The sequence below is a fragment of the Lacerta agilis genome, chromosome 6 (assembly GCF_009819535.1).
Source record: "Lacerta agilis isolate rLacAgi1 chromosome 6, rLacAgi1.pri, whole genome shotgun sequence".
Lineage (NCBI taxonomy): Eukaryota > Metazoa > Chordata > Lepidosauria > Squamata > Lacertidae > Lacerta > Lacerta agilis.
In genome coordinates this window covers 31,288,863-31,302,546 of record NC_046317.1, presented here as the reverse complement: position 1 = coordinate 31,302,546, position 13,684 = coordinate 31,288,863, and the positions used below count along the sequence as shown (strand labels likewise).

Here is a 13,684-nt window from a genome sequence, read left to right as displayed (position 1 = left end):
TATTGAGCATTGTAATACTAACATTGAAACCACATTCTCTGATCTCTCTGCTTCCCTTCCCCTCATTTCCCAGCCTTCCTCCTGCACAACTCTTTCTTTTGTTGCATTTCATTTGATGAAGACCACTCTGCTATCCTTATATGCCCCCTCTTGCTCCCCTCACTTCCCAGCTCCTGGTTACTATCTACCCTGCCCTTATCCCGCCTCTAGATTTTTTTCCCTCCCCCCTCCTTTCTTGTTCTTTTGCTGGTACAGTCAAACAAAATGCTTTCTCTCAAACTACTAGCCAATTTCCTTTCTGAACTCTTGGCTCATGCTGCTGACCCTCACCATTTCCACTTTTTCACTATTACTTTTGAACCTTCCCCCACCCACCACTTCCAGGCAGGCTTCAACCCTCTTCATTCCACTGAATATGCCCTTCTTACAATCACCATGTTCTTGCTTCTCCCAAATGATCTCAGCTCAGTCTTCTTCCTCTTTGACTTTACTGCTGCTTTTGATACAGCTGATCATTCTGCTTTTCTTGGCTTCTTTTTTGCCGTATTTCTGTGTAATTCTGACCTCAGTTGATTCTTTTCTAATCTCTCTTTCAGTGTATCCCTAACTTTAACCCTCTGCTAACACCTTTCTACATGCTCTTCCCAAGTGACTTCATCCTATCTCATACTTTAATGGCAACCTTCTCTACCCATCTGGGAATGACTGTAGTTTATTGAAAGAGCATTTGCCAGCAGGTTTGATCCCTGGCATCTCCAGGTAGGGCTGAGAAGGATTCCCTGCCTGAAACCTTGGAGAGTCACTGCCAGTCAGTGTAGACAGTACTGAGCTAGATAGACCAATGGTCTACAGGCCCTCCAAGTGTCCCTATTTTCCAGGGACAGTCCTGGATTTACAGAAGGCATCCTGGTTTCTGATTTGATCCTGGAATGTCCTACTTTTCCTTAGGACATCCCTATTTTCATCGGAGAAATGTTGGAGTTATGCAACCCCCAAGCCAAGGAGATAAGTAACTATACAACCTTTAGAAGACATCTGAGAGCAGCCCTGTATAGGGAGGTTTCTTAATGTTTAATGCTTTATTATGTTTTTATATATTTTGCAAGCCACCCAAAGTGGCTGGGGCAACCCAGTCAGATGGAATAGAGTGTCCCTATTTTCATCAAATAAATGTTGGAGGGTATGGACTCAGTTTAAGGCAGCTTCCTATGTTCCTACTCATTTACTCCAGAATTTTCTACCTCCCTCTAATACTTCATCTCCAAGTCTAAACAAAATAAAAAATAAAAAAAATTCCTTCCAGTAGCACCTTAAAGACGAACTAAGATTGTTCTTGGTATGAGCTTTCATGTGCATTTCTTGTTCTAATATTATGGAAGCAGCGAGGCGTGTTTCTATTGATCTGTGATAACTCTTCATGAAAGGGAGCGACTGGGGAATCATCAGTCAAAACGGAAGCAATATCCAGTTCCCAGGAAAAAGAGCTCACCTTGATTCAGTTTGTGATGGTCCTCAGATCTTGTCACCTGTGTATCTTCCTCCCACTGCCCAAAGTTGTCTGGGCTTCTAGCTCTGCTTTGGAATTGTTTTTGGCACAGTCCATCTGCTTCATTAGGCACAGCTGCATTCCCAGAAGATTCTGGAGGATAAGACTGTAGCAGTCTACAGTTAAGGCACAAGAAATGGTCATTTTTCATCTGTTCATTCTCCTTTTGAATGCTTCTGAGTGGCATTTTTAGGCCTGTGCACTTAGACTCTGCCTTTACTGTTGCTGGATGGCTATTTTCCTTTAAAAGTGGTGTTTCCCTGCCAGACCCCAACATGGACATGACCTTTATTTCATTTTCCCGAGTTAAGTGGCAGTTACAGTATCCCTTAGTGAGGTAATTTCTTGGCTCATGACCACACTGGGATTCATCTAGGGTTCTGCAACAGCAGTTTCCTGATGAGTGTTCATTTGCTTTGCCGTGTCGAAACTTCCTGTTAAAGAGGGCTAAAACTAGGCAAGTGAGACCAACACCTCCTGTGACAAAAACAAGGTTTATCAAAGATGAAATCAGGTAAATTAAGGTAGAGCTCATTAGACATTAAACATACACATCAGAACATAATAAAACAAAACCACTAAAGGGATAATCCTGCTATATGAGATTATTAAAATGTAGCAGAGGAGGGAGTAGAACAGGAATCCAATTAAATCCCCACACATTTTTATCTATATAATTCTATCATTCTGTGTCATTCGCAGCAATTATTCAAGGAGCAAATGCATTTGTAATGATTGGAGATACATCTGAGATCTCCTTAAAAGAGAAAAGGTACCTCTTGAAGACCTTTTTATGCTGACAGGCATTCGCAGATGTTTAAAATTGATTAGCCAGACGCTTTAATGATTATTTGTCTTGTATTTTTAGTGGTGTTTATTGTTGTACACCGGCCTGACATTTTATGATATGATGATATAGAAATACTTTCATTGAATGAAAATAAATAGTTGTAGATGGAAGCTTTATCTTTGAAACGACAGTTGCTGCATTGAAGAAAAGTCTGATAGGACTCGGGTCATTTTTAGTTCATGAACTATTGTCTGCCACCATCCAATGAAAGGAAGTTAAGTCGCCAGAAGCGAAGTTTAAGGAAGTTTGTTTATTTAAGAACTATACCTATATGTTTTGCTTCATGAGACTAATAGCAGTTGTGTGAAAGGCAATTTATATCAGAAAACTTGTTCAGGTGGACAGCACAGAACACAATGGCCCTGATCTGAATACAACCTCCCCTTTATATTTTTGTTTTATCGCTCTGTTTGTATAAGAGCGACCCAGTCACATTTCTCTTGCCTTCTCAAGTAGTTGCAAATTATAGCAGAATTTTTCTACTCTCCCATATTCTCAGAATTCTTTCTTTCAGATATTGACATTGAACACTCATTAGGTATTAGAATAATCAGCAAAAAAATTATTGATTATATGATAATGGCGTTTTGGATGTCAGTTTTTGACATTTGGGTTTGAAATTTGACTTCAGTATCTGATATTTGACTTAGCAGTTGACAGCTTATGACATTTCAGATTTGACATCTGCAAAACAAAAAGATGCTGATTAGTTTGAAGAATATGGCTTTTGAAGTAAATGTCCACATTAAAAAATAACATTTACAATATTGTAATATTTGAAGTAGCAAATTTGTTGTTTTTGTGAAATTTTGTTTCTATGGGAATGCATATGCTTGGCTGCAGTCTAACGTAAGGCATATTTAGATTGCAAAGGAAAATGGTTTCCCAGAATCACCTTTTGAAAATGTCTGGGAAAATCTGGATGTAATTCATGTCAGCAGACTAAAGAAAGCTCAACAACTTTTTTGTGCAGATTTGTCCAATTATGACTTTGTTTAAAGCGGTCCTGGGAAGTCTAAATTCCTCCTCAATGTCATCACATTCCAGCAATTCTGCACATGACAAAATAAACCCTAGACTTGGGCTTTGCCTATGAGGCTCTGCACCCATGCAAAATAAAATTTATTTTGAATAAAGACTATTATTGAATGAGGATAAATTGTTGGTCTGGGTTTTTAAAAAACAAACAAACTGAATTTTGGGGAGTATTCTTCAGACCCTGAGAATTAAAAATCATAAACTGAGGTGGGATTGGAACCCAGATTCCTGGGGGCCAGGCTTAACGTTCTGTCCTCTGTACCGCACTGCCATGGCAGTTGCCACCCACATGGGAAAATCAGGCATTCCTATACAATAGGGCTTGTTGCCAGCACTAGTCAGCTGATTGGCACTGTCATTAAGCCTCACTTGTAGAGGAATAATGAAAGCTTAAAAGTTAGCTCCCAGATGTTTATTTGTAGCCACATTTTTGTAGTCACATCACTTGGCAGGTTGACATGGTTTGAGGAATATGGTCTTGTGGGCCAAGTTGGGGCCTGTGCAGGACCTTAGGCCTGTGGGGCAGAGTATTCTCACACCTGCTATATAACATTAAGCCATGTCACGAGGTTATGTGAACCTTTTGAAACCCATAGACACAGTATATGTGTTTCAGTAATGTAGTCAGTGAAGGAAGCAGCCCAAGCAGCAAGAAGGAAAATTTGGGGGCATTTAACTGTCTAGGGAAATTCAGGCTGGTTGTAACTTGAACTGCTTTGGCATTCCAAATAAGAAGCTAGTAGAGTAACTGGTTCTCTTTGGCACCAGAGGAGAAATATCACTTATCAATTCATCCAGCAGCCTCCCTGTCTTGTTTTCATCTTGGCAGTCTCCCTTCCACTTACAACCTGTGCCTAACATTTCTTCACTTGTGAAATGAAATGAGATCACAGCCTGAGGTGGTTATAGCTTCAGGCAGTGGTATAGCTCCGGGCAAGACTTTCAACTCCAAGATATATTTTTATATGTTTCTGTCAGAAGGACAATGTATTGTTGGTTGAAGAGAACTCGGGGTCATCGCAAAAGTGCAATGGAGCCACCATTCCAAGATAAACAAATAATTTCTGGGACTAACAGTAGGCAGAATAGGAGTGAGGCATATTCTGGAAAGAAGAACAGTAGTTTGCATGTTGCTGCAGGCAAGGAAGAAACTAATTGCACTCTGAGTCCAGGTTCTCATTTTAAGAGTCCCAGGGACTCCTTTTAAAAAAGACAAAAGGAGGCACACGACTGAGCAATATGAATGGTGCCATCCATGAAGCTGTGTCTTGAGGCTCAGGCAGCCTTAGTGGTGTGCAGTGCCTTCCATCAGCTTCAGCTGGTGGCCCAGCTGTGCCTCTATCTGGACAAGAATAGCCTAACTTCTGTCGCCTATTCTCTAGTAACCTCTAGTTCAGATTACTGCAATGCATTTTATGTAGGAGCTGCATCTGAAGACGGTTTGGAAACTTCAGCTGGTGAAGAATCGGCAGCCAAGTTGCTTACTGGAGCAAGACGGTTTGAGCATATTACACCGGTCCTGGTCTGACTGGCTGCCAATTAGCTTGTGAGCCCAATTCAAAGTGCTGGTTTTGACCAGTGGTGTAGCGTGGGTTGCCAGCATGCAGGACAAGGAATGTATTGTGCCCCCTAACTGGTGCCTCCATGCGGTGCTACTGCGGCTGCCAGAAAGAGCAGTGGTGGGACATGGGTGTGTGCCTTCACCACTGCCACCACTGTGAGTCTCACCATCTCCCCATCTCCACTAGCAAGGGATGCAAGGGCCTGTCCTCTCCCAGATCCTGTTCAGTATGCTGCTCAGATGAGGCAGGCAGGCAGGATGGGGAGCACCTCCAGTCACGGCACCAGCTGCAGAGACGTGTCCCTAAAAATAAAATGTGCCTGGGGCAATTGCTCTGGTAGCCCCCCGTCAATGTTACGCTTCTGATTTTGACCTATAAAGCCTTAAATAGCTCAGGACCACAATACTTCAAGGACCACCAGCTGGGTCTCCAGCTGTTTTGGGACTACAACTCCTATCATCCCTAGCTAGCAGGACCAGTGGTCAAGGAAGATGGGAACTGTGGTCCAAAAACAGCTGGATACCCAAGTTTGGGAAACCCTGGACTCTAGATGATAGCTAATTCACAGAGGATCTTACTTAGGACAAGGTGTGGGATTGGCTGGTTATCAGGTTCTCCGTGGCTATGATTTCATGATTATTTTTTCATAAAATGGTTTAAAAGAAGGAGGAGCTCGGAATAGATCAGGTGACAAATATTCTGGCAAGGGGTGGGGGTGCCATTACCTAGAAAGGAAAAAACAGCAACCAGTGCAACATCTCGTCCGTAGTTCCTCCTCCTGTTTTCTAAAATACCAGGAGGGTGTTTAAGTGTAGACTTACAGTTGACCTCCGTGAGCTCAAGCACATTGGTCACTGATGGGTTTTCAGAAGCTCTGCAACTCACATTATCAGCGTTTCTGAGCATCCTTGATGAAGAATTGACGTATTTCCTTAGAAAGGAGGCTAGGTCATGAAGTTTGCATGTGCAGTTCCACCAGTTCTGGTCTAAGCTTAGAAGACTTAATTGCGCGAGAGAGGAAAAGGTGTCAGGAATAATGGCTAGCCTGTTCCTTGAAAGGTCAATTTCCATCAGTTGGGCGAGGCCATGGAAGGCTCTCTTTTCAATGGAGCTAATGAAATTGTTTGACAAATCCAGGATCCTGAGTTTGCCAAGGTTTGCCATCTCAAAGCTTTCCCCTGTGATGCTCATTAGTTGATTCCCATTTAAGTGGAGTCTAATAAGATCCTTCATGCTCATAAACCAAATCCCACGAATGTGGCTCAAAATGTTGTTGCTTAACACTAGCACTTGCAGCTTCTGAAGTTCATGAAATGTGCTGTACGTGATAGAAGAGCTTGATATTTGGTTCTGGTCCAGAAGTAAAGTCTTCAGGGTTCTAAGTCCAAGAAAAGCATCATCTCTGATGGTTGTAATCCTATTAGTGCTGAGTCTTAGTAAAGTTGCATTGATCAGGAAGGACAGGTTAAATCCTTCTACTGAAGTGATACTTCCATCAGTAACAATCAAAGCTTTTGTGGATGCAGGAACAGCTATACGAAAGGAATAGAAATATAGTTACCGGTAAGTTTCTATAGAGGTGCAGGTTTGCTGCTCATAATCTTTGCTTGGATTTTAAGCAACTCATATTAATGGGGTTATGGATCAAAAGTTATTTTTCATTTGTTAAAAGAGAAAACATCCCATTATGATTTACAAAATATCTACTAGCGTTCTTGATATACTATTTCTTGATACAAAGTATTGCTTTGATAAATTTTATTTATTTGTTTTGACAGTTTATATGCTGCTTAATTACAATCATTACCCAGGGGTGTGCAATGAAAATTTTAAAAAAACAACAGTTAAAAATATAAATTCAGAATTGAGTTAAAATGCTTGCTGGAATAAACATGTCTTTAGTAGGCACTGGAAATTCAAGTTGCCTGGCCTCAACTGGAGGGGAATTTCATGAAATGGGGCCCACAATATTGAATGCATCCATACATCTGAGCCATGGGGGACCACTAGGAGTAGCTCCCCTGAAGACCTCAGTGGTTGGGCAGGGATATCAAGAATCTTGCATTACTTGAGCTATCTTAGACTTAAGCTGTTAATGACTTTGCAAATTAATACAAGTGTCTTGAACCTGGCCTTGTAACATATGGGCAGCTGGTGCAAGCTTTTGAACACTGGAGTTATGTAGAGGCAATAGTTTGTCCCCATCAACAGTCTGGTTGCTGGTATATCTATATCTATGGATATAGGGTATGTGTGTGTGCGCGCGCACGCGCCAGGGAGAGCATTAAAAGGCAACTTAGGTCAGTAATGAAATACAGTGTGATAGGTCAATTGAGTAACCTGTTTTTACAATCAAATATCACTTTTTAAAGCAATATTTTATCATTTCAAAAGGGGGAAAAGGAAAAGGAGCCTGTAATTAATGACCTCTATCCTGTTGAAAGAGAAACTTACTTGGGGGAAGTTCAGGAAGGCTATTCAAGGCTACTCATCACGAAACCGAAAGTACGCTAATCCCTGGAACAGATCCCTAGTGGATCTGCATCACAGGGCCCCAAATTCAACATTAAGTAGGAAGATATTTTTTATGTGTTGTCCTTATTTCATGATTCAGAATGGAAAGGCAGAGCTGCACTCCTTTTCTGTTTCATTATTTTGCCCCATTGTATCTAGTGAATGCAATAAGCATGTAATATCTGGCATTCCGTGTGATCTTTCACTCCAGCTGTGTGGAGGGTAGAGCTTTAATGGCTTCATAAACTGACAGCACAATTCTGCACCAAGAGGCAGGAAGGAATACATCGCTGCGTTGCCATCAAAACCCCATCTGGAGCATGCCTCTTGCATCCTGGATGCAGCCTATGACTGGAAAGCACCGATAAAAAAAACCTCATAGCGAAACAGCCCAGAGTCTAATAATAATAATAATAATAATAATAATAATAATAATAATAATATATCCAGGTCAGACAAAGATGATGGAAAGAGTGGACTGCTTCCCTTAACTAGAGCGGCATGGATATGTGTTATGCCAACACTCCAAGCTGCCTCTCTCAGTTGACTGCCATCATCAATCTCCCTGTCCTGCCTGGATTAAGTCACTGCCAGCTTGCTCTCTCCCAGCATCATGCTCACTCAGACAGTAGCTTAAATTCATCAAAAGCTTCATACAACACTCTTGTCGTTACCAGTATATTTTATATATATATATATATATATATATATATATATATATATATATATATATATGGGGCGGGGGGGGGGGTTACTGTGCTCCTGTGTGACAGATTTGTTCAAGAAACACAAAACCATCTGTTCCACTAGATGTCAAAGTTAATGCATTGCTTATTACAATCATTTTTATGCTGTAATATGCAAAAAGATTTTCCCCCGCCTCTCCACCTTTCTAACGGAAGTGAGAAACGAACAGCACTTTAACATAAGCACGCAGAGCAGGCAAGCTTCCCCACATGCTGTTCAGCCACCGTGCCTCAATCCTGACCTGATGCACTCCTGCTATTACCAGCAAGGGCGTCCCCTGAGTAGCGACTGTCATTTGAGCTACCTCACCAATTTACTGATGCTAATGTTTATCTGTGCTGGGAAGTCATTTGTTGTTTTCCCTTTACAATATGGATTATTTTGCCTCGGGCGGTTGTAATAAACTTGACAGGGGGTCTGTTTTCTTATTGATGCCTTGGAGGATTTCCCATAGGGCTCTCATTAAGGCATTTGAATGCAGTCCCCTGCTGTGGTATGTATTGCTTTTAATCAGGTCCCTCTATATGATAGAGATTAGCCCAGTCTTAGCTCGCGTATGGTACATTTGCTAAAATGACTGACAGAAGACTACAGAGCCGCCATTAAACGAGTAGCACTTTTCGCAAGATAAAAGTTGATGTTATTACGGGTTATCATGACAACGCCAGTTACTGCGCCGCCGCTTCAGCATATTAGCATGTGTGTGCTAATTGAATGAGGCAGAATGGTTGTGAAAGTGTGCTTACGTTGCATCTGCCAATGTTAAAACAGATATGGCGATACGTTTGTCACCAAGCAAAGTAACACAGGCTTTAAAACAGCAATGGCACAAGGGTAGTTAAGTACTGCTGGGTTACTTGCAAATGAAATACTGTAGTTTAACTGCTGGATTCTATAACTTGCAATACCAGCACAGGTATGCTTATGAAGAGCTATTCCTCGGTGCAACATTGCAGCTGTTAACAATGTTACCTGATCTTAACATTCAATCCTGCACAAAGGTTTAAAGTGACGGTTTGAGACAGTTGGCTAGAGGGCTAATCAGTATTTCCCCCCCATGCAGCAGTACACTACAAGTTGTTGCCTGCAGGCCATCAATTACTTTAAAACACCAAAAGCTCTAATTTATTGTTTTTATCACTTTGTGAGATTTGCAATTTTAATTTCTTGCTGAAATGAAAAAACCAAATAACGGAAAGCTTCTCAGTTTTTGCACGTATTGAGCATAGTCCATAAGTTTGGCAGCACCCAGCTGTGATAAAACACTTCAAGCACCAGCCTTTCAGCTCCCTTCTAGGACTTTTAACAGGAAGCAGCTACCAATAGGTTCATTAGCCTTTTGCTATGGACTCTTCCTTAGGCTACATGTGATTGGATTCCTCTTCATGCTTTGGTTCTATTCCCTTCCCTCCAGAAATTTCATCTCATCTCACTAGTCTCCATCCAAGTCTTCCATAACTTAATCCTAGGCTAGTGTAGTGGTGTAGCTTGCTGCTTGAGCACCCGGGGCTGCACACACACCTTGCATCCAGGGCCGGGGCTAGCCACCCTTGGGAGCAAGACAAGCCAACCATTGGGCAGGGTGAGCAGGGGTAGGCCATGCTGCATGGAGCCTTGCTGCAGCCTCCCCCTCAGCTGTAGGGCAGCAGAGCCTGCAGGCGCCTAAACCATTGTGTCACTCCCAGGAGAGACACATGGCTCGGGTGCTCTACAAGCCCCATGGTAAGTGCTTCCCCCTGCCATGTGGTGCCCAGTGCCTCCCATCCCCTAACTACGCCTCTGCCTAGTGTGAGTTGTTTTTTGCTTATTCACCTCACTTGAGTTATGCCTCTCCTTGATTTACCTGACTGTCATCCTCACCTTGCCTGACCCTTCCTCTGACCCATGGACTGAACTGTAAACTCGATTTTGAAATAGTTGTACTCAGCAAATCCCACTATTGTAGATCTAACCTGTCTTCGTTCAGCTTAGTTCCTACAAGGCTCTGCCCAATCTTTCTTCTGCAAAGGCCGAATGCGCTTACTCTTGAAAGCCCAATATCAATGGCCTAATATCAAATTTGGTTATGAAATGTAACTCAGAAGTTTAACATTACCCTTTTAAATGACTTCTCTGACTATTCAGAGATTCTTCCTAAAAGAATTATGACCTGTTTGACGCAGTCTTGATCCTCATTAATCGAAACAATTATATATGACTTTATATATATATCATAGCGTTCCCACTTGAAATGGAATGGAATTCTTTTGACATTGCTTTTGACTACCTCCGAAGCACAACTTTGAATGAGAACACATGGGCATTGAGCAGCAAGCAAAGAAACACTCCCATTATTCCCTGGAAACCACCGACTTTCACACAGCTTTCAATTACAATGTGGTTTAATTAAATTGGCATCAATTCTTCCACGTAGAACAGCCTTCAAAGTCAGGGAATTCATCTTGCAAAGTGGGAGCTTAATTTGTATTGATTTTGATTAGAGTTTAAAATCATTGGCCCTCTACTATCCTCACAGCCAAATTAGCCTCGCATTAAAAGCCAAAGTAGACTCGATGGCGACTGTGGGCAAAGCACTTGCCTGTGTAAGTGTCCCATGAATCACCATCATGTATAAATGCATTTAACACTTGAGTCAGTTTGTGTTTAGAGGAGTTAGCGTGCCACTGCTAGCTACCTTGTCCAGGCCATCAGCTTTGCACACAGATAAGCTGACCCATGCGTTAAGTACATTTACACATGGTAAGGCATCTGAGGAATGTTTAACATAGACATGCACCATCCTGCCTGTTTTCGGCCGAAGATGACTTTGAAAACAGTTGTTCTGACCACGTCCTGCCTTGGTTTCATAGCCCTCCATGCTCCCCTAAGACATGGCTGAGGGAGACATACAGCAGGGTGGGGGAGATCTGTAACCTTCCAAATGAATTTTGGCTGCAGCTCTCGCCACCCCTGATCTTGGGCCATGCTAGCTGGGGCTGAAGGTAGTTTGAGTCCAACAACATCTGGAGGTCCCCATCCCTGACAGAGAGGCTGCTTGACTCAAGGACGAACCTTCAGCATCTCCTCACATGCCCTCCCAGCTTGAGGACAAGGCCTAAATACCATCTGTACCTTGAATCTCCCATTAAACACCTACTGAGTATTTAGCTACAAGCTTAATGTAGAGCCAATGCTTCAAAGCTTTTCTAGGAAGAGAGACTTTCGCTTGCATATTTGTTATGGGAGTAGGATGGCAGCAAAGGAGATCATCACAAAACCCAGGAAGTTACTTCATTTACATTTGGCATCACATTTGGGTCCCTTAATTTTTTTCTTCCTCATATGCAAAATGGGAACAGTATAACTAGGGTAAAGGATTATTAATTTTGTGGGTCATTTTATATTAATTAGGCTTAATATTATATTATATTAATATTAATATTAATTTTATATTAATTTTATATTAACTATTAGGCTAGGATTTTTTTTTCTGCTGATGGCAATAAGCAAATTTTCCTTTCCTAAGAATCAGCAGCGCTTTGCTTTAAATTTGTTAACCAGGTGTCTTATTAAATTGTTGACTTAAACAAGCAATACATAATGAACACAGGCATTGTATCTTGTTAGCATTTCCACAGCTCATTTAACACCAAGAGAAGAAAAAGCATACTTTCTTTCAGAATTATAATGCACTTTATGATGCTAATCTGTATCATTGGTACATCACTTAATCTTGCTAATGCTGAAGGGTTCCTTGGCAGGGTTAGAAGGCAATTGATAGCTCATTCAGCCAGTGGACAGCTTGAACTTTGCACAAAATGTGGATAAAACTTATTAAAATGATCTATTTTGTTTTTCTTAAAGCGTTTGGCTGAGTGAAATGACTCTGTTCTCGGTAACAAAGGTTTTCAATTACCTCTGAAGGGCTTGGAATAGTTTGGATAAGGCCTCTAGGCAAAGAGAAATGAAACAATGCTATCACTCTCCAGTCAAAATGTGAAAGGCTAGCTCTCTGAAAGTTTACCTCGCAGCAGCTGGCACAAGAAGCAGTCAATACAATTACAGCTGTGCTGTGTGAGCTTACAGTATAGAATAAATATCAGTTCTCTTTAAGTGTCTTACTTAGTTACCTAGTATATATGTTAATCCTTGACACAGAGTAATATCTTCAGAGCATACCACGCATGAAGGAGGGCATGATGCGGTTAACTGAATCATCATAGCAAGCAGAATGAGCAATGCACCTAAAAGGGGCGAAAAAAGGGTACATGTACATATATCTGTATACACACACGCACACACACACACACATATCTTGGCCCTGACTTTTTAATATTGTTATTCACGACTTAATTGTAATTAAGCAGTGAACCATCACTTTTCAAAGGATTGCACTTGTTTAAAAGTCAGGTGTTGATGCAGTCTACAGGGTTGGAAAACAATTGTGATTCTTCCATTTTTTGTTTTCATTTATAAGAAACACATTTAGCACCATGTCTAATTTGGCCCTTAAATTAGTCTGTGTTTGGGACTCTTTATAGGCACCATACATGCTGCTTAAGTTGTTACAAGTGATAGCCTCACTTTAGGGAGGGTTGAGGTGCTTGATCCCTAAACCTTGAAGCTGTAATTTCATCCATCTGAGAAGGTCCTCTTTTCAAAGAGTTGTGGGAGGCAAGGAAAAGACTACTGTGCAGAATGGTAAGAAATGGAATGGTAAGAAAGCATTCCATATGGATCATCTGTTACCTACAGTTCAGCTTAGATCCCAAGTTAAGGAAGTTCATGGAGACAATGCTTTTTATCACAGCCCTCAGCAGCTTTATACTATGGCCCTGCCCCATATTCTTTAGAGAGACTCACCAACCCTCCAGTATGGCTGTAGGGGTCAACTTCCTTAAGCTAACTTGCCTTAGGATCCAAGCCAGTACCTTTTAGAAATTGGAAGTGTATGCTTGAAGTGCGCTTTTTTTCTATCTTCACCAAAACAGACTCAATTTTCATTGTACTTATATTGTTGTTCTGTCCTTCTATATTTGCAGGGAAGGCCTGAATTTTCTGAAGTGGTCTCCAAATTAGAAGAGTGCCTGTGCAATATTGAGGTAATGGCAGAACGTGTCGCAGTTAGTAAGCAACATGAATGCATAGTTGTGAGCGAGTGTGATGATGGCTGGGCTGGTTGCTCACAGAAGGAACTCCAGAAATATTGCAAGATACGGTGCCTGGCATTCTCAAGCTGATGTGCTCAGCTGTGATCTTAGCTATGAGATAGGAAGGAGATGCAGGAAACGAATGCCATTTAAATATTGAATGAACAGAGACATCACACCATAAAAAATTGAGCCTCAGGTTAGAAGTCCTCATTTGTCTCCATTCGTAGAAACAAGCAATGAGAGTTAAAGGTGGCATGGGGGAGCCAGTGTGGTGTAGTGGTTAAGAGCGGTAGAC

General features: G+C 41.5%; 1 protein-coding gene across 1 annotated transcript in view; it reads left to right on the top strand.

Annotated features, from left to right (window-relative positions):
• Nucleotides 1–13,684, top strand: part of LOC117048234 (serine/threonine-protein kinase TNNI3K) — a 138,909-nt gene that overhangs the window by 108,384 nt on the left and 16,841 nt on the right. Inside the window, exon 22 of the mRNA XM_033151803.1 lies at nucleotides 13,279–13,338. Within this exon, the coding sequence (XP_033007694.1) occupies nucleotides 13,279–13,338 (60 nt within the window). The remainder of the gene's footprint in view (nucleotides 1–13,278; nucleotides 13,339–13,684) is intronic.